Source organism: Montipora capricornis, chromosome 4 (assembly GCF_036669925.1).
Source record: "Montipora capricornis isolate CH-2021 chromosome 4, ASM3666992v2, whole genome shotgun sequence".
Lineage (NCBI taxonomy): Eukaryota > Metazoa > Cnidaria > Anthozoa > Scleractinia > Acroporidae > Montipora > Montipora capricornis.
The window spans coordinates 13218520-13239934 of NC_090886.1; the positions used below are offsets into that span (position 1 = coordinate 13218520).

The window sequence follows — 21415 nt, forward strand, 5'->3', positions numbered from 1 at the left end:
AGCTGTCTTCTCTTGCTAGGACATGTTTCCGTGGAAACAATCAAATCCGTGACTCAGCCTTCCTTATCAGTTTTCTCCACGTGTGGGAACTTAAATGGAATACAGTACACCCACTCGTTGTCTGTCAAATTGTTCGAGTACTTCGAAAAAGAGTTATAGCGTGATGTATCTCGTTTTGGACAGCATTTTTTCGGAAACTTTCAAGACAATTTTTCTTTAAAAATGCAATCGACATTGAACACACATTCAACGATTGATGTTTAAGTAATTTATTTCTGACCAGCAGGTCCTTGCTCATATTTTTGAAAAACTTTGGTTCATTTAGCAGCTCTCGTAGGGAACAATATGATTTGCTTACTACCCAAACCGAAAAGAATGAACTTAAACAGTGATTTAAACAAAAAATGATGCTACAATATCAAATCATCGCCTGCTTACGAGAGCTGCTACCCTGCCAGGAGCCCACGTGCGGGAACCCAAAATAGAGAGATTTAGCATCACGTTACACAAAACGCGAACGGCAAAAGTGGCCACGTGACTAGGATTTTCCTGCCATTTTTCGCGTTTGCCGATTGACGTCTCCACGTGAAAGTAGGACTTTTTGCGTTTGCCGTATGCGTGGAATTTCCTTCTTGTTTTTCTTCTACTTAACAACTTGTTTGTGGATAAAAAGAACCAAAAACCATTATCCGGTAAGTCAAACAAGGAAAAATTGTTATAGATCGTTCATAACTGACTCTCTTTTTTCTCTTTTTTGAGGAGTTGCTCGCTATCCGTAGCCAACTGGCCAAAATCAAACAAGTTTCTTCTATATGGGCTGAAAACGGAGACTTGTCTTTTCTCTAAGCCAAGTGTGTTTTCTTTCTACTTCCATCTGTACTACATCTAGTAGGCCCATCAGAACAGTCTGGCGGTTACCTTTCACTGTAAACGCGATGTTAAATCTCTATAATATTCACAACAGCTTTCCCGCGAAATATTGCTCATACACATAAATTAATGAAAGAAAAAAATAATGAATGCAGGCATCTGAAAATAATCCACAATCTTAGACAAAACTCCTTGGGAAAATATCACACACCACTATAAAATGGTCATTCTCTAATTTGTCTGACTGATAAATTATTACATTCTCCCAACTCCCCCCCTTCACCCACCATCCCCTCCCTAATCCATGTCGCCTGCACAGTACTTTGCAGCATTGTGGAGGAGAGTGGTGGTGAAGGGGAGCGGAACTTTTCCTAAGTGTTTTGTCCTGGATCGGAATGCAGTTCTTTCGTTTCTGTTCCTAGTGACGAGCTCCTGACACTGACCAAAATTTTTGTTAAAGGGGCTATGTCACGAAATTCAGCGACTGGAAAATGGCAACCAAATCAAGCGAAACGTAAAACTAACAACTCCCCCCCACCCTCTTGGAGGGCTTATATATTTCAAGCACGTTTGAGGGGCTAAAGTCAAGGAGGGCTTAATAGAGGATTTACGGTATATTCTCGTCTTTTTTCAGGAAGCTTTGAGTTGTGTTGCAAAGGCAATTTCTGCGTCAACGTCAAGCTGCATAGCGAATGGGGGCGAGTAATTGGTAAAACTACACAAAATCAACTTCACTGCTGTGACACAGCCCGTTTAAGACTACCAACATCGTTTATGAACGGGTACATGAAGAATATTGTGTACGATGTAAACACATTATGTATAATTATTATATGGCTGCAATAGTACGCGCGCTCTGATTGGCTAATTGTGACTGAATTGTAGGGCATTATTCTCCCGTAATGCCCACGGGACGACTACGGGCTTGCAAAAACAAAGCAAAAGGTAATTAAAAAGCCATACAATAAACTACTTACTAACCGAGCTAGCTCGAGCCGTACTGGGGAATATTGGCACTCGGTCGTTTTTGTACGGACCTCGCTGCGCTCGGTCCGTACTGCCACGACCTCGGGCCAATATTCCCCAGTACGGCCCTCGAGCTCGGTTAGTAAGAAGTTAATATTCTTGGATTTCACAAGACGTCACGGCCGCCATGTTGGTTTCCCCAAACAATGAAATGGCGGCCATGTTGGTGTCCCGATCCAATCCTCCGGGAATTGAAAGCTATTATTATGCTAACGTCTTCTTTTGTTTTCGTTGAAAAACATGGCTGTTGATCACGTGAGTGAAACCCAAGAATACGAGCAGATATGAACACAATATATTCAATTCAATTCACTGTCATCTAATCTATAAAAATTCTATGTTAAATAATTGTACTTTGTTAAAATTAGAAAACTAAAATACAGACCAGCAAATAAAACTAAAACAAACAGAAAAACTACCACAGGAAGACCAGTGGCCAGCAACAGGATAACCACTTAAGTCCGCCTTTTTGAGAGCCCCTTCACTTCTAACTCATCAAATAATTTCAAACTATCTTGCTTCCAGACATTAAAAAGGTGCGCACAATGATCCCGCTAAAACCAATTTCAGGTTGTTTCTAATATTTTTATATTTTTGGCCGGAGTGAAGGTACGGAAGCTTGGAAGTGGCATTCTAGTGGTTCAACGGATGACATCGCATTTGTTGCAAATCCGAAATCCGAGTTGCTCGAGTTGTTGCCTGAAGAAGACAAAGGATATCACGTGCACGACACTGAGTTTCCAAAAGGAAGCTTAAAGGTAAAGAAATACACTCGAGTTTAAGCAAGTGTCATTCGTTAAAAATTTAAGAGCCACATGATAGTTTCCCAGTCACCCACTTTTATAATAATAACAATAATAATAATAATAATAACTTTAATAACGTGTCTTTAGTTCTAGTTTTTCAAGAAACTATTTAAAGTGAAGACACCTATCTAAGAGAAAATAAAGCACAAACTACTAAAAATTTAAAAATCCCTTCCAGTTTAAACCCAAATATCTATGAGATCTAACTAAGAGTATTAATAAGAGCTGGAATTGCAAAAAATACAAGTTACAGTGGCGACTAATTGTCACACAAATAACAATCTTTACAATGATTGGATATTAAATTTGTCAGGTCAAGCTTCCTTGGTTGTATTTTAAATTAAGGGCGCTCACTGATTCAGCCAATTTGATGGACTTATCCAGCTTAGACCAAATTAAAGGTCCTGTGTGCCTTAAACTATGTTTGCTATACTTGATAGTGTTGAATCTCGGTAAAGAAAAACTCGTATGCGTTTCGAAGATTATACTTACTCGTGTTACAATGAAAAAGGTCCGATATATATGATGGAACTAAGTTCTTCTTAACCTTGTACATTAATATAGTAATGTCCTGAAGTCTGCGATTACGCAAAGTTGGTATTTTTGCTTTCTTCAAAAAAATGAAAATGAAGGGGAAAAATAACAATACTTTAGCTTAACGCTCGTGGCTATATTAACCTTAATGATGTCAACATCAGTTTGAGGAATTATAAAATGGAAAACAAGGACACTAATTCGGCTTTTAAATTTTTAATGAATGACATCTAGTCCTACTTAATGAGTACTATGGTTTGGGTCTTTAAATCGTAGTTTTCTTAGCTACATTCAAATTTTTTCGCACAAAAGTAGCATTGTCTGTTTCTGATTGTCAACCTTTGCTGGTTGCAATGTGAACCGTAAAGCCCTGGCCAAACGAGAGCCAGAGTTGACGAGAGTATAAACTCTCACTCTGGTTTGGCCAGGAACTCGCATCCATTCTCGGCTACTCTCATCGACTCTTGAGAGCTCTCATCGAATTTGAACCTGCTCAAATTTTTCATGAGAGTTGGCGAGAGTTTTGTCTCGTATGGACACGCACGAGAGTTTGAGCGAGAGCTCTGCAGTCAGCAATTACTGGTTTTTTTTTTTCCCAGCGGGCTCAGATAAGAAAGGAAAAAAAATAATATAACGTCGGATTCGGGGTCCAAGGACAACACCAAGGCTGAATACACCGGCTGGCTAGTCGCCACATTTACGTCAGAAAGGGTTTTCCCAGGGTGTTTCCCAAGCTCTCTCTTTTGTTTGCCCGTGAAACTCTCGACAAACGTTCGACAACTCTCGCTCTCTTTTGGCCACCTCTCGATCACTCTCATCGACTCTCATGAGCTGTCAAGAGTTTCAACTCTCATCGACTCGCGCTTTCGTTTGGCCAGGGCTTAACTTTCGTTATTTGCAAGAATGACATTTGCTTTCAACTCGAGTATATTTCTTACCTTTAAGCTTCCTTCTGGAGAACTAGTGTCGTCTAAGCCGTCTGTCATTCTCTTGTCCAAACAAAGAGCAACTTGGAAGTCGGGTTTTCACGACTCGTATGCGCTCGGATGTCGGATTTTAAACAACCTCGGTGTGGAATGCTGAGCCACTCGAGTCTACTGTCACTTACGAGCTTCCGTGCTCCGAAAGCGCTTTGACGTTGGACAAGAGTGGGACACTCTGAGCCTCGCCCTTGTTGCCTAGGGACCAAAACTCTCTTGCATGCAAACTTACTCGTAAAAACCATGCTGGCTTAGTATTTCTACTGCGCTTCGAAAACGTTACAAAAAACCTGTTAAGAAATCACTTTATTTCGGTCACTATCGTAAAAGGCCTAAACAACGAATTGCGAAATGGAGAATTACCACTGGTCCGTCCCAAAATATCAACAGAAATAAAGAATTGGCTGGCAGACAAACAATTTTCATTCTTAATTGTATTAGGGACAATCCTGTATTAAGGAGAAATCTTATTGCTGAAGACAACTGATTCGAGACATCTTTCATGAATTTTGTGCATCTTATTTGCGCTCGAACAATAATGAATATTTCCGCGCTGATTCGTTTGTTTCCATCGATAAGTTCACTTGCTTGGAAGGCTTCGAAAAACCTCGCTTGCCCTTGTCCGTTGAAAACAAACTCGTGTGGAAATACAGTAACACTGGGCTTTTCCTGAAAAATGCAAGCTGCAGATTTGCCTCTGAAGAACAGGCAGTAGTCTCAAATTGTCTGTCTATCGTACAATTTTGGGGCTCATCTTAAAAATGTTCCACTTGCTTGTTTGCTTTCGTTTCACAACGGCAGACAACATTGTCATCCTGTTATTCAGTTCTGTTGCTTTCATGTTTGTGCCAATCATTTTGACACCCGTTGAAGGGGCTGTCTCTTCTTATTCACAAATATATATCTTGATAAATATTATTTTCTTGTAATTTGATTGATTTCCCTGTGATTTGACATAACTTCATTGCTGTTTATGATACAGCGACTTTCGTATGGCCTTTAAAAATAAACGTAAAAACTGAACGTAAATAAAAATGCAAAACATTTAATTGGCTTATCGAACAAAAACAAACGAGCGCAAATTTTCATTGCCTTAGCGAACGCGGATGCAAACGTCATCTCTCCATGGAACTTTCTGGAAAGCGAACGGCATTTCTCATTGACGTCATTTGAAATGCAGTAATGTGATTGGGCAATCGAACTGTTTACTGCCCATATTAGGAGTTTCCTTGGCGGGAATAAGGAGAAGCTTTGTTTTAATCTTGCCAAACATTGGTCCGTGAAACAAATTGCGAACACTTTTTCAAGGTCATCTGCTTCGATACTGTATGTTGACTACATTTATGAAGTATCCCACTGCAGGGTTGATCAACTCGATGAGTTGGATACTTTTACGCCCTTAGAGAGTGTTTCAAATCAAAGGGTGTCCAAGCAGAATATGGGGGCGACATAAATGTGGAAAAGTTAAAATAAGGCCAAATAGAGATTGCAAGTCAACAAACGCGAGCGTACGGTCGATCATGCATACACACAACTTAACTTGTTACTTATGATTCAGTATTGACTTATTCTCCACTTGCCTTGAGATATTTAGTGTTTTGTTACGAAAGAACTGACGCTAAAGCCGACAATCGAAGTCTGCAATAAATATAGATCGCTCCTCACTTTAAAGACAAGTAAACTAATTCACCATATATTATTAATATTAATTTGAACAATTTCACCTAATATACTTAAATTCTACATCTAAATTAATTATTTCTCGCGCAGTTTTGCACAAGACTGCCTTTCCTCTTCCCTTGGAAAAACGTCAATTTCCCATCTTTCAAATCAAATTAATTCCTCCTTTTATCCCTCTTTCATACCACACAACTTCGCGAGTATTTCCTCCAAATCCGTCTGGTCATCAACTGAGGAAAAGAACATCATTTGAAGTGACTCCCACTGGCAAAGTCACAAACAAACATTGGCTTCGACGATCTTCCTTGTACTCGTCTGGTCACGCGCTTGTTTCAACCCAACGTGCTAATCCGCGGTCTACCAGCTCTCTGTTAATCATGATCATCTGCAAAAGGCAAATCAATCAATCAGCCAGTCAATCCTCAACCAATCAATCTTCAATTAACCAGCCAGTCAATTAATAGGTCCTTCCGTTTGTCTGCCTTTCCGTCAATCAATCAATCAATCAATCGATTATCCAACCATCTTTCAGTGTATCAATCTATCTGCACTTCGATTAATAATGATGGTCAAACTTTAAAGAGGAGAAAAGAGTCTCGAGAAACATTTCCAAATTTTGACTCCGGGGGTGAAAATCTATGTCATGAATGATAGAAGCGGCTACCGAGGAGTACTCCTTTGTAAAGGTCACTGCACTACCACCTGGTTGTAACTTCTCGCTTCTCAGAGGAAAAGTACTTTCCTCAGGCGCGTTCACCACAAATACATATCTGTTTTCTCTTTTCCCAGGCTGAATTGTATTTGTTTAATACTTTCCCTTTTTCGCAGTATTTGTCTCGTTCGTGGTTAGTTCAATAACATGTTTCATCCGTCAGTCTCTGGTTATACGGAATCATCAATGCAATATTTAAGAAGTCTTCTTGATATCCCTTACCACACTTTAAATTTGAATTTCAATTCGCTGTGACGACGGGAGGGTTAACGCTCGAAGTGTCAGCCACTTTATCGTTTCACGGTGGCAATTTTACCTTTATCCACCGGCTCCAAGCAAAGTTTAGTGCATTTCTCCCGGTTTTGTAAGTTGGAGATTTGCGGGGTGTCTCGAATGAACGCAGCTAAATCATCTTCTGTTTCTTATCCTTTATATCATTTTTCAAATTTACTGGGCTTTTTAATAACATGCGGACTCTAAAATTCAACGGTCGACCGACAAATGCGTTTTTCGCTTCCGTCGATCAAATGTTCGGCGGGTCCTCCGAGCTCACGACTACTGCCGAGCACTGTTTCGTTGTCTGAAGTGTGCACAACGATTTCATTACCGCGCGCTCGACAGTAGTCGGAAGCTGGGAGGAGCCGCCGAACATTTGATTGACGGTAGCGAAAAACGCATTTGTCGCCTGAGCTTTGAATTTTAAGAGTCCGCATGTAGTTGAAAGGCGCAGTAAGGTCAAGTGAAGAAATTGTCCACAGTACTGTTTTTTTACCTGCTGTCCTTGCATGAGATAGAGTTCTAAGCACGGTATGCCATTTCTTTGCCCAACGACACGACACGTCAGCACTACATTCATTGCCATGTCTTCGAAAACAGCATTTGCTACGTTTGAAAACTTGTCTCCTGCAACGCAAAAGAACGAAGATTCAAATGGCACACCGGTATGCTAGGCCTGCTGAATACTGAATACACTTTCTTAATCTCAACCCTAGGAAGCAAGGTTTGGCGGATAAGAGTGAATGAGTGGTAAGACCGGGGCCTCTTATCTTACAGGTGAGGCTACGAAAAAGACACGAATGCAGTTGATTCCGCTTTAAACCAGAGATGATGATGATGATGATGATGATGATGATGATGATGATGATGATGATAATAAAAAATAATAATAACAATTATAGTTATATCCCTCGATATCTGTCGATATCCCTAATGGCTAGAATGAATGCACAACGTTTAATTTGCCTAAACAGCTTCTCTTCAGTCAGCTTTCTACAGAAAGCAGAAGCATCGGCGCTCCCAAGAAGAGATTTAAGGATGTTCTGGAAAGGACTTAAAAGATTGTGAAATCAGGACTTGGACTGGGCCACAGGCATCATGTAGGTTGGCGTGGAGTAGAACGGTTTGCATTGGTGTAAAGACGTTTGAAAAGAAGAGGCGCTTGGCTGAGGAAGAAAAACGAGCAAGACGTAAGGCTGTTGAGGCATTAAGACTACCTCCGCCCGCTTCTGGGTAGTAATAATAATAATATCTGACCTACTAATCGCCCTTTCTTGCAGACTGAATTACTAAGGGTGCAGCTCGACGAGGTCGGACCGAAGGAGCTGTGCTGCCGGCTGGACGCTCGCTCGTCCCCTGAACACGACCCACAGCACCACAGCCCGATGGAATAGGACGGGAGTCGATTTTAGTTGTCTGTGTAGAAATTATAAGGACCGCCATGCTCGTGTCGAGCGGCATTGGCGATGATGATGATATGACGACGATAATGATGATAATGACGATTATCCCTCGATAAACTAATCTCACAATTTTCCCTTTCATCCTTTCATGTAAACGCATTTATTATGAAGTTTCTTTTTGTCATTTAACATGAAGAAATGGTCATAGATTGCTTGGCCGTTCAAAGGGTCATGCAGTAAGAGAATTAAAAGAAAAGTTTTCTTTTTAAATCGCAGCGTCTAATTCTCTTCTGTACTAGTAGGTCCCCCTTCGTCAAAGACCTTTCCAACATACCAAGTGTTTCTACGGTGATTTGACAGGTCGAAAACTGATATCGGTTTTTTTAGGGGATACGCACAAAATGGGGCGACAGTAAACCTAAAAATGAAGTGCTCTCGCCTCATTGCGCGCGCATTTAAAACAAGGTAATCGAAGTGCCACAGAAACACTTGCCACGCTGGCTCACAAAGGGTGAGTCATTAATAGCCCACTTTCGATACATTAAAATTCAGTCCTAACAAAAGGCATCATCATACATATCCTTATATTTATTCCCTAGAGCCTCGAGATGATTCCTTTTGTTTAGGACTGAATTTTAAAATATCGGATGTGGGCTATTTTATTATTTAAGTATTTTACCTTGAAGTGGCACCACGTTTGCGAGGTAACATTCTATGGCTTGAAAAGGCAGTGATAGAAAATCAGCCCTGAAACGAAGACAAAGGGAATGAAAATTTGCTTTGCAAATTTAATGATGAAAATGAAAATTGTGGAACGAAACGGAGTTTGTTGAGGAAGTGCTTGTACAAGCCACTGAAGCTACGGATTGCGATCCATTCAGCCAACATTTAGACAGGATTTGCACAGAGGTGCAAGGTGAACTACGAACCGCAGTAAAGCCCGCTTTGCATAACAGGCGTTTCGGGAAATGCACCTCGAACGCTGGGCATCGGTGCCTAAAAATTTTTTTTCGTGTAAATGGGGATAAGTTGGGCAGAAGGGACTTAAGAGGGGTGCCGATACCAAGTGAAATGATGCATCCCTTCTTTACTCGCTGAATCATTATATTGATACAAGAAGGCATCGACGTTGAAAAGCAAGTGAAGTGATGGGAAGAAAAATCGAAGAAACTGATAGTATGTTTAAACGAAGAAAGCTCTCAGTTATCTTTAGAGACAAAAAAAACACCAGAAGAAAACTCGAAGTTTATGTTAATTAAACCAATGGCCAAGCGTTGACATTTCTGTTACGTATTAATGGAAATTGACATTTTTTTTAGCTTAACTGAATGAGGCCTTCAAAGAAAGGCAGGCCGTGTACTCTTGTCGCATCCTTTGATGGACCTATGCATGTGGTCGGGACTAACGAAAACAAATGAGTATACCGTTTTTAAAGTGTTTGTGAAATGTCGCCGCGGCTAAAACTCTGTCTATAACCTCGACACCTAGGCACTTACTTAACGGTAATTGCCTGTACTCCCTTTCAGTTCTGACAATCACCATCGACCTTCAACGACCTATACTAGTGCACACAGAATGGACAATAAATGCCGCTGAGCTTGTTCAGTGTTTTCTGTGTCGTTGCGCTATGCTCAAGTCATTTGTCTCTGTTTAGAAACTGATTTTAGTATATATGAAATGACTAAATGCTTTCCAACGTTTCGAAGCATATTTATCACGTCAATGATCTCTCTTTGTACTATAGGAGTAAGTCTTAAGTTCAAAAAAATGTCTGCATTTTTTTTGAGTATATGCAAATTTGTATTATTATAAATCCAATCGCTTTGGTTTTTGAAGTTCTCTCGCCTTCCGGACAGCCGTTCGTCTTGTAGCCTTTGATCCTATATAGTATAATAAAACTCTAATCCTCGGAGTTACGTGATGCGTCGCATTTCGATCGAAGACTACGGTTTGGCCCGATGGGTTTTTACCACTGTTTTTTGCTTAGCGAGCGCCGTATTATTCCAGTGTGCATGTCGTTGTGTTGCAACTTATTTTTTCCATCTTGGTTTTTTGCTTTTGGCTTTTGTCGGTTTGATGTCCAGTGTTTTCATGGACAAATTTTTTTAGTTGTTTGTCATTTTTTCGATGATTGTAGTGATCTTTGACGATTTCTTGTATCACTTGCTCATATTTAATTGTAACGAGACTTTGATGATTTCTTGTATTTTTTAGTATAATTTGTCTTAATATTGAATAAACGCTGGTTTCTGCTGTCCTTCAGGCACCCAGCACAGTCACACTCCATTTGTTGTACTGTCGTTTTAATCATTGCCTCGCTTTGCGGGCTGTGCGTAGGCTAGTAATGAAATACATTTAAACTGTGGAATGGATATGACATTAAAGGTGGAAATATAATTGCAGCAAGATAAACAAATTAAGCGGTTGCAAGCAAGCTTGAAAACATCTGGGCTGGAATAAAATTCGAATCCATGACCGCGCGATTGCGGAGTACTCGATGTCAAGCCAGCTGGGAGCTGGTCAATTACCAATCTCGTCTCCAGAGTCTGCTTTTCTTTTGGTCAGCACCAAGAACACGGACTCTAGCCACTTCCAAGACAGGAAGTCCGCAAATCACGGACTTCCGGCTCGTCCACGCATGCTCAGAAATTTGAAACAATAGTGGTTGTCAACGGTTACAAAAATGGACCTTCAACACGAACAAATTTTGCGCATAAATTGGAAATGACCTGAGTACGTGTTCTTAGGCCTGACCAAAAAGGAAAGCGACTCTAGGGACGAGATTAGTTCAAGTTATATCCCATATGTAAATGAACTGATTTTAGAATATAATTCCTAAATTTAACCAAGCCTAAAAGTGAAGCTCCCGTGTGAACCTGGCTTGAGCCTTCGATCTAATCGAAAACCAGACTTTGAAAACAAAACAGCTGACCTCGACATGATGCTGGTCAGCGGATACGTTGTTTTGACAGGTGTCAGTTAACCATATCATTGCTGTCCAATATCAAAGATGTTCCCACCAAAAAACGCGGGTTGCACCACAGAATTTCACATTGACATTCATGGAGGGATGGACGTACGGGCGGTACAGATGGTTGCCATATTTTCTTACCCATGGTGCTCCGTGGAGCTCCGCTATAAAATAGCATAAATTAAAAAATAAGGGGGCCGATATTGCCAGTTTTTAGTGCAGCAATTCTTCCCAGTTTTACCCAAAGGAATGAAGGGGGTAGTTTCTAAAGAAAATGTGGTGCTGCGTCGGTGGGGAAGTAGTATACAAAAATTTGGTTTTATCAACGGAGTTGATAATGTAAATTGGCCACCGTACAGAGATTCTAAAAGCTGACGTTTCGAGCGTTAGCCCTTCGTCAAGGCGAATCGAGGAATTGTGGGTTACGTGTAGTTTTTATAGTAGAGTAGGAGCTACGCTATTGGTGGTAACATGGCAACGTGAAAAATAGGAATTTATTAGTTAAATGAAAAGCGTTCGTTAATACCGTGAGGATTAAGGGTGCCGATTTGGAAGATGAATTTTTGTTCCAGATTCTTGCGGCTTTCCGTCGTACCTAGATGTAGGGAAAGGCCGCAGATAGCCAAGTGTCTTTTGGAGTGGTTAGGGAGATTAAAATGGCGAGCGACTGGCTTAGATGCATCCTTGTCATTCTTCTCAACATCGCGAAGGTGTTCGCGGAATTGGTCACCTAGTCGTCTACCTGTCTCACCAATGTATAATTTATTGCATAACGTACAGGTTATGCAATAAATGACATTTGCGGAGGTACATGTGAAACGACCGGTGATCTTAACAGATCGCTTAGGTCCAGATATCTTGCTAGGATCGGTGATCTTAACAGATCGCTTAGGTCCCGATATCTTGCTAGCAAGATATCGGGACCTAAGCGATCTGTTAAGATCACCGATCGTTTCACATGTACCTCCGCAAATGTCATTTATTGCATAAACTCCCCATGACAATGGAAAAGAGAATCATACAAAACTAGACCCTCCGTGAGGGTACACTGGGTTGCCTGTGGTACGTGCAGCGTTCCAGGCAAATTGTGACTGGCCCACGGGCCCATTACGGGCTTGCAAAAACAAAGCAAAAGGTAATTAAAAAACCATGTAATAAACTACTTACTAACCAAGCTAGCTCGAGCCGTACTGGGGAATATTGGCCCTGGGTCGTTTTTGTACGGACCTTGCTGCGCTCGGTCCGTACTGCCACGACCTCGGGCCAATATTTCCCTGGCAGTACGGCCCTCGCGCTCGGTTAGTAAGAAGTTATTAAGGGGTCACCCAGAAGTCATACCAGCAGAGGCCCTTTGGCTCACAGGTCCTCACACGTTCGTACGACGAAACAGATCCTTTTCTGAGGTTAAAAGCCTGGCTACTGGCCTAACTCTTTTTCCTACTTTCCCAACCGCGAGAAAACCGCGGTAAATCAGCCATCGCCAAAAAATGTTTTTTTTTTTCTCAAAAAATATTTAAAGTTAGGGGGAAAAAATACATCATTTTAAAGCTAAGAAAATAAGCTTTCCAACAGCATAGAACTTATTTACAGACAACTGAAACATTTTATAAAAGCGAAAGTTGAACGAAAAATTTTAAGAAAAATAACAGTAAAATATGTTTTCTAGGCAAAATTTGGTCATTTTAGCGTTGATTACGAATTTTTGGATGCAAAACTAATATTTTCTGCAATTTATCTGCTTTCTTGGACATAAATTCGACCGAAAACTGATAAGGCACGAATATTTTTAGATTTTTAGGAATAATAGATAACGTGGTTCAATGCGTAATGTGATGATGCGACAAAAGTGTCAAATTTGCGACCCATTGCTAACGGCAACGGAAGCGATCGCATTAAGAATAATTAACCTCTGTTGCCAAAAACCACCCAAATAACCGGTCAGTGTAAAACGCAGACTGCAGACTGCAGACCAGGGATAAAATGCAGACTGAGGGTAAAATGCAGACTGCAGACTGCGGGTTAATAAAATAATAATGAAAAAAGAGTTGTAAGAGTGTTAGTAGCCGTTTGTACTTTCACACTGAAACCCCAACACAGCTCCCATCGCTTTGGTTGCCCCACAGCATGTTTTAAATCCGGATTTTTATCGAACTCTGTAAGAATTGAAGCTGTTTGAATCCTTGTTGTTGTTGGAAAAAGGACAGTTTCGTTAAGTGAGTTGCTTTTAGGCAAAGAAGTCACCACCCCGTGATTCAACTGTCCATTTTGCTGCACTGAACAAAGTAATCGAGTAATTACCCAATAACTCAATTTATTTTGACCATGGCTACAGTACCAATTAACAAAGACAGAGATAACGTGGATTTTGCAACCATTTAACGTTTCAATTCAGTCGGCTTAAGCCAGTATGACTGAGGTGTAAAAATTTCTTATTAGGATCCTTTCATTCGCTTTCGTGTACGTTATGTTTATCCTTTAGTTCACAAGCTCGTTTGTCTTGCATCTGGAAGATGTAATTTTCAATTATAACCTCTCCCTAGGGGTTATCACGCATAGCTTAACCAATGAAATCCCCGCGTCCTAATTGCTCGGAATACATGAAATTCTTTGTGCATTTCGTTGCACCGAAAAAAGACAACCGAGATTATTCAGGTATTCGAAGTAATAATGGTTGGTTTTTCGATCGATTTCCCTCGATGTACCGGTGTGACAAATAATTTGGAACATTGCAATGCATCTGGAAGCGCAAAAACAAAGCACAGACGATTTCAACGCGTACGATCGCATCCCTAAAAGGTGCAGCGACCTGCAGTCATAATAATGTGAGTTGTTGACAGATGTAAAACAGGATTGTCTTTCAAACAATCTTTATTTTATCCTTATGACTCGTTTTTTTATTATTAATATTTATTTTACCCTCAGTCTGCATTTTACCCCCGGTCTGCAGTCTGCAGTCTGCAGTCTGCGTTTTACACTGACCGCCCAAATAACCGATTCTTCGACGGAAAATTCATCCCAGAGGATAAAACTATTCACTGGACATGTAATAAAGGTAGATATGCTCGAGCGAAAGCGAAAACAAGCGAATATTTTGACGGAAAACACAATAATGTGAGATCAAAGGAACATGTGGTGAAGACACACAATTGCGGCATCGCTTCGACAATAATCTTACCTTTTCAGCGATTTTAACGCTTGAAATTCCATTCAATCCACCTTGTCTAGTCTTTGAATTCACTATTATCGCTGCCCTGCGAATCTTCAATGTTCTACATGCACACTTGGTAAAAGACGGCTCGACCGGCGACAGATTGTTGTCGATATTGACGCCTGTCTTGTTCAGTATCCAATTGATTTGCCATTATTGAGCTTCATAAGGGTATATTTTGTTCAAAGATCCACTAAAACGCCATTCGCGTTACATGACTTTCGACGCGGCAGGTTAGTTTACAGTAAATTTCAACCTGCAACCTGCAACCTGCAACCTGCAAAACTAACCTGCCGCTTTCGACGCCATTACAGGTTAAGTTAATGATTCTACTGTGTCCACCAGAGAAATGTACGCATTTCCACTACCCTCTCGATCCTAAGAAAATACGCGCAGAAGGCTCTATGCACAAAGACACCACTTACCGGGGGAGTGACAGGCAAGACTTTTACCGACACGGAAAAAAATAAAACGGAGAAATTCTACCCATTTTCCAACTGGGATTGTCGTATACGGCAACCCAGTAACAAGAGTAGAGAGTGTTTTCACGTGACGTCATAGCGGTCATGTTGGTGCGTGTACCCAAACAAAGGAACGGCGGCCATATTGGTGTCCCCAACTTATCCTGGTAAAGACTTGTTTCCTGGGAATGAAATTAAATCACTGGAATCGGTCAGTGTAAAACGCAGACTGAGGTTATAATGTAACTGTTGGAAAAGCCCAAACCCCTTAGAAATGCTAACCTTAGGCTTAACTAGGCCTAAAACAATATTTAGGCTTAACTGTTAGCGTTGCGATTCCAGTGATTTAATTTCATTCCCAGGCACCTCACGTCCAAGGGCACTTTGAGATATGGAAACGATATACTTAAGATATGATATGATATACCAAAGTGCAGAAAAAGATGATTCTAAGTCATTAATCATAAAAATTACAATTTCTTCGATTGTCATTGATTTAAAAAACTCCTATTTTCCTCTAATAGGCTACTTTCGAATTGTGCAGCAACAAAAGAACAGAGTCGAGGTTCAGGGGAATACTTAGCATTTTGTATTGTTCTGAACAAAGGAAAATGCAAATTATTCCCCTGAACCTCGACCCTGTTCTTTTGTTGCTGCACAATTCGAAACTAGCCTATTCACCTGGCAGGTACTACAGCCCGCACACAAAAACTTGTACATGTATACCACACCCGCACGGAGCCCACGAGGGCGGACAGGATCCTTCACACTGAACATGTCGCTGATTTTAAAGGATGAGAAAACTAACTTAATATCAATAATATTACAATAACGTTTCGCAAAATGGCGAACCTTTTTCTGCATGATAATAGAAAAAGGACCAACGTAAGGTAATTTAAAGTAAAAGGTACGTGTAGTGTCAGAGACGGAAGTCGGGGGATTACAGCCATGGCGAGTAAATGCGAGGTAGCGATTAATAGTGTGATTAATAATATTATAATAATTAATTATTCGCATTATTAATAATAATTAATAATGCGAATAATAATATTGATATTAAGTTACTTTTCTCATCCTTTAAAATCGGCAACATGTTCAGTGTGAAGGATCCTGTCCCTCGTGGGCTCCGTGCGGGTGTGGTATACAAGTTTTTGTGTGCGGGCTGTAGTACCTGCTACGTCGGCGAAACTACCCGGCATTTTTCCACGCGCGTACGTGAGCACATTTTCAGTGATAGGACCTCGCACATCTTTAAACATTTACAAACTTCTGAGCACTGCCGCACTTTGTGCTCTAATGACTGTTTCAGTATCCTAGATCACGCTTCTACCACCTTCCAACTTGTGATAAAAGAATTCATTCATATTCAGTGGGATAAAACCTACACTTAATCATCAACTTTATCATGTTAATTTCAAACTGTCTTTGTAATATTTTGCATTGTCATGTTTCCGTTTGTTCTTATAGCTAAATTAGCATTTTGGTTCACAATATATATTCAACTCTGTGCTTTGTAATTTAAACTGAAGATGACAGAAGTTTCTGTCGAAACATGTTTTTAAATTTAAAAAGTGTTGTGTTGTTTCTCAAAATATCGATATGTCTGCTACTATCGAGATCCTTTGTCAGTCTTTCAATGCAATTTTCCCCTTTCTTTCTTTCATAACTTGGCTCTTCCTCTTTTCTCGGAAATTGTAATTTTCATGCTTAATTGGTAAGAAGACTTCGTGTCGTCCAATTCGGCCTATAATCATACTCGTGATAAACAAATCGGACTCCCACGATTTTGTTATCACTCGCAAAGGTTACAACAATTTCGGAAGCAAATCCTGCGCGATTTGCTCGGAGGGGAATTGCAAATTCGGAGTTTGAGCAGCCTATCAGAGCGCGCCTTCGAAGCTATCCACTGTTTTAGTATAAACTAATTTCTTTTTGCCAGGATCATTAGGATTTTTTTATGATTATATTATTATAGATGTTTAACGGTGTTATTATTGGGTCCCACCACCATCAAAACCATTCAACAAATAAAGACAAGAATCAAAGAGATAAAAGAAGATGAATATTCAAATAGTCTCGTAGGTTAAGGTCTGTGCGAAGTTTCGAGCGGGAGATATTCGAAGAAATGTTTTACTCAAATTATAAGGCTTTGTATGGAGACGCCATGTTTTTGTCCCTCTAAGGGGCACAAATACGGCGGCCGGAAGCTATCAAAAACATATGTCATCGAGCTTTGCTATAAGAAGCCTGTAGTCTTCTTCTGGAGGCTCAAAAACATCTATATGAGTACTTATTCTCATACAGGGACTGTTCAGATTGCAAAATCTCAGCGGATAACTCACCTTTTAATCTACGTGACAGTATTCTCGGCCTCCAATTTAATATATCGTGTCACGCAAAAGCTTAGAAATCCCCTATCAAACTGAAAATTTGTGAAAAGTCTTCAGCTGCTCTAGTGACGACGTCACGTGAAAACCAAGAATAGTTTAATAAAGTTAATACCTAATTCCTTCACCTGCCCTTCCCTTTGCGAATGGTGCGTGGGCTCTTTTATGCCCCGCAAAATTTAATGAACAAGGGATGTAAAACTGGGCCAACGGTTTACCGTCCTTAACCGAGAGGACTAGGGAGTCCGACCATTTGCAGATGTCATTTCTCCTCAGTTATTTAATGGCCTTGAGTGTTGGTGCTATCCGAATAAATTAAAGCCCATGACCTATGGCACGGTAATTCGATGCCCATCCTCCAGAGCTAAACATTTTACCATGCCCGTTTAGGACGAGCGCATGCAGTTTCCCCAAAAATGATCGTCGTGGTCTCATCTTTGGACTTGAACAAGTGTGACTAACGTAGCGATACAACTTGCATCGCCGCAGCAGCTTCCGTTCCAAGCTGCGAATCAGTACACTATAAAAACGTCTAATTTTGGCCGGGGCTGAAGTTGAACGTTCTTATTTCTTATTTTTTTTTTTTTTTTGGCGGTTTGAGCGTGAAAACGTTTTAAACATGTTCTTAAAGTTGTGTGGTACATGCTCAGTTCCACTACAAACCGAGTTGTTCTTCAGTATATCATGCAATCTAAGGACCACATTGCTAATATTAAGTATACTCGTTAAGTATATGAGTTAATGGTCCTGTTAGACTACAGTTTTAAATTTCTTTTACCTTTATTTATACTGCTCACAAAAATCACACAAAAAAGTGAGTAAAATAAAGACGTTCTTCACTGACTCTGAGGACGAGCATGTCCTTACAATAGTATGTTCTTAATATTTTAGCTAATCTCTGCCTGAAAGTTATTATAAAAAAGGTTCTTATCAATGGATCGCACTTCCCAAAAAAAAATGCCCGGTTCGAACAGGAGTAAAACGGAAAAAGCTACACGGACCGCAGGAGACGAGAAAACCGGTCCGAGATTGTAACAATTTAGACATCAAACTTGATTTACAAGCTAGGGTAATACATTGGCAAGATAATTGACGTACGCTTTTTTGGTAATAAAAACCCTCTAATTTTGTGACTTCAACGCTCAATCAAAATTAAGTGGTTGTATTATTCGCCAGTGTTTTGTGTTACTTAGCTTAGTATATTATCAAGTTACGAAAAACTGGAAATGAATACACTAAGAAAAACATGACCAGAAAGCCAGGGTCAGGAAAAAAAACCTTTGCGCCCTGTATTATATAACTTAATTCTTCCTCTGACATGCCTTTATGCCTTCGCCATGTTCTTTGCTTGTTGTTAAAATCACTTTGCTGTGATATCAGGCTCGGTGTTCTCATACAAGGGACGTAAATAACTTTCGTAAAATTTCGGCAGACATTGAGAATTTGAACCTTGCAGTCATATGTAAATGACAGCAGCTCCAATTTCGTACATTGACAACAATTGCAAAAAAACTGGCGGTAGAGCTCATAGACCAGAAGATGGCTCGTCAAAGAAAAAATGACAAAATGTTATCGAAAACGGATTTGGAACACGAAAACGCAATGTTCGGAAGGCCTTCCAGTTTCCACTTGCCGACTTTGAGACGAAATGTCTGGCTGATTTCATAAGTTAAGAAAATCCCTGTGAAAAAGTATCAAGTCTTCCGTCTTCCTGTTTCGAAAGCATAAAAGATCGAGGTCGAGAGCCGAGGGACGTCCGCCGTAATCGCCGATGTGGGAGCCATAAATGAAAGGTACCAGGAATCGAGTATTCGACCGCGTTCTAACTGATTGGCAAAAAGGAAATGTCAACTTCCAAAAATATATCATAAAAGTTTACTTGGCGAATGTTAAATCACAGGGATTTTTTGTTGCGGCAATTCTCTTTCGTTATCTAATCGAAGACCCTACAAATCACCTCGAGAAAAATACACAGAATTCATCATCGTGAGCAACAGTATACTCAACTAGACCTGTAGATCTAAATGTGTCAATAGCATTGCAGGTATTTCGTGCATGCAAATAAAGGCCAAGCAAAGAATTCATTCGTCATTAATACTGAAATGCGTCCGCCTTTCTCATTAAACAAAATTCAGGGGCACCCAACGAGAATATAGTTCAAAACCACTTAAACATAGCATTGTTAAACGTATTTTAGTATTTAAACGGTAGATATAGGCATATTTTTATCCCCTAAAAATTTTTCATCTGTTCGGATTTCCTAGCTGAAAGGATCCGAAAATTATAGGGATCAAAAGTTACCTTTCGAAAATTTCAACCAGAAAAAGGGCTCCCGAAAATTTTAGCTGACCTTTTTAGGGTAAAAATCCGTCAAAATTGGGCAATTATACCATTTTTTAGATCTTCGAAAACCCTAGGACAGGCAGGCAAGCAAGAAATTTTACAACATATGTTCCGAATATTCTAGATCTCAAATCGTTTTCCGCACAGATATTTTCCGAAAATTGACGTTGGGTGCCCCTGAAAATTGATTATAGTTTCGAAGAAAAATGTTTAACACGAACAAAAAGCTAAGCCGGGTCAGATATCGATGGTGTAAAAAGCCACAACTCACAAAAATATGCATAGAGAACAAGCAACTCTGTATTAAGTCTAGAGAAATACAAGGCAGTCATCTCACGACTTTCATAGCCTTTAGCTAACTATCAAGTACAAAACGCTCTTACTGCGCACAAAAGCAAGATGATACAGTGTTGGATTCAAACTTGAAAAGCGTGTTTAACAATATCCGTCAGATTCTGTCTGATTCCAGATATCCGTATGATTCCGTCTGTTTCGTTCATTGTAGAAAAGAAGAAATGGAAGGGTGGTCTTTCATCGTAGAAAAGAAGAGCCAGAAGGGTCGTGAAGGATTTCACAAATCAATCAATTTAAAAATACCGTAGTTGTAGTCAGGCATGATAAAAAGAATTTAAAAGAAACTTGTTGTCACTGACTAAAAAACTTATGTAAAAAGGACGTTAACTGAGATATATCGCCCTGCAAAACATTTCTAATTCTTTTCTTTTTTCTAATTCATTTCTAAGTTCCTTCCTTTTCGTTTACTCTACCTGTTTATTTTGAAACTTTAAAAAAGAAAGGCAACATGAATAACTCTATCGAAGTGAATGTTTCAGCGAAGGGAACACTACACTTCAACTGCAATCGCACAAGCTTGGAAAATAAATTTACGCCCGGCGTTTTCCAAAGAGAGTTCACTCCCGGGCGGGTCACTTCGCCTTCGAGTGCTCGAAGTAAATGAAAGAACGAAGCAGACATATAACAGCAAAAGTAAAATCTGAATTTGCACAAGACGGAACAAACAAAGATCATTAGCTTTACAGCTCTCACAGCTTACAGGCGCTCTTCCTTAAACGTTACCAAGTTTGAATGCCTACGTTTTTCAATCACTGAATTATGCACTATGCTATGTAAGCAAGTTTGATGTTTTGGCTTACCTCAACTGCCGAAGACTAGAGGCCGATATCCTTCCGTACCCTCCGTAGTCCAAGTATTTCACCTCCACCTCGTCTGGATTGGTAAAAGCCACAATCTGTGCTCTGTACCAACCCGTATAAGTGTAATCGGGAGCGGCACAGCACGTTCCCAAGACAATGGGCTGTGGTAAGGGCAGAATCAGAGGGGCTGTTCCTTGGCCGTAACACAGCATCATATTCTGATGAAGATCCTGAATTTGCTGCTGTAAGAAGTCAACATGCCATTGCACAAAAAAGCGCCCGGCGTCCGTAACGCTTGTTACTACAACGTCGAAACTTGCAACGCTGGGAAGCGTTGCTTGGGTGATAGAAAACGGCGCTGGAGTCACCACTGCCGTTGGGACCATCGGTTGTAAACATACAGTACCTTCCAACGAACCGTTCAATGCCGGCGAGTTCAGGCGTCTCAAGGAAACGCCCGGAAATTTTTCGTGGATCGAATCAAGAGCAGCTTGGATCTGCAAAGAACTCCCCGAAACAGAAATAATCCTGTAGGTAGACATCTCGCCTGGGGATTGAGGAATCAAACGAATTTTTGCACCAGATTTCTCGGATATGACCTTCA

General features: G+C 40.3%; 1 protein-coding gene across 4 annotated transcripts in view; it reads right to left on the reverse strand.

Moving 5' to 3' along the window:
- Positions 1 to 253: 253 nt before the first annotated feature.
- LOC138045570 (A-kinase anchor protein 1, mitochondrial-like) overlaps positions 254 to 21415 on the reverse strand; it is a 34599-nt gene continuing 13437 nt past the window's right edge. For all 4 annotated transcript variants that reach the window (XM_068892115.1, XM_068892118.1, XM_068892116.1 and 1 more), the window contains exons 2-5: positions 20812 to 21415; positions 8967 to 9034; positions 7381 to 7511; positions 254 to 6281 (exon numbers count right to left, since the gene is read on the reverse strand). The exon at positions 20812 to 21415 is cut by the window's right edge and continues 558 nt beyond it. In XM_068892115.1, the coding sequence (XP_068748216.1) occupies positions 6216 to 6281; positions 7381 to 7511; positions 8967 to 9034; positions 20812 to 21415 (869 nt within the window). In that variant the 3' untranslated portion in view covers positions 254 to 6215. The remainder of the gene's footprint in view (positions 6282 to 7380; positions 7512 to 8966; positions 9035 to 20811) is intronic.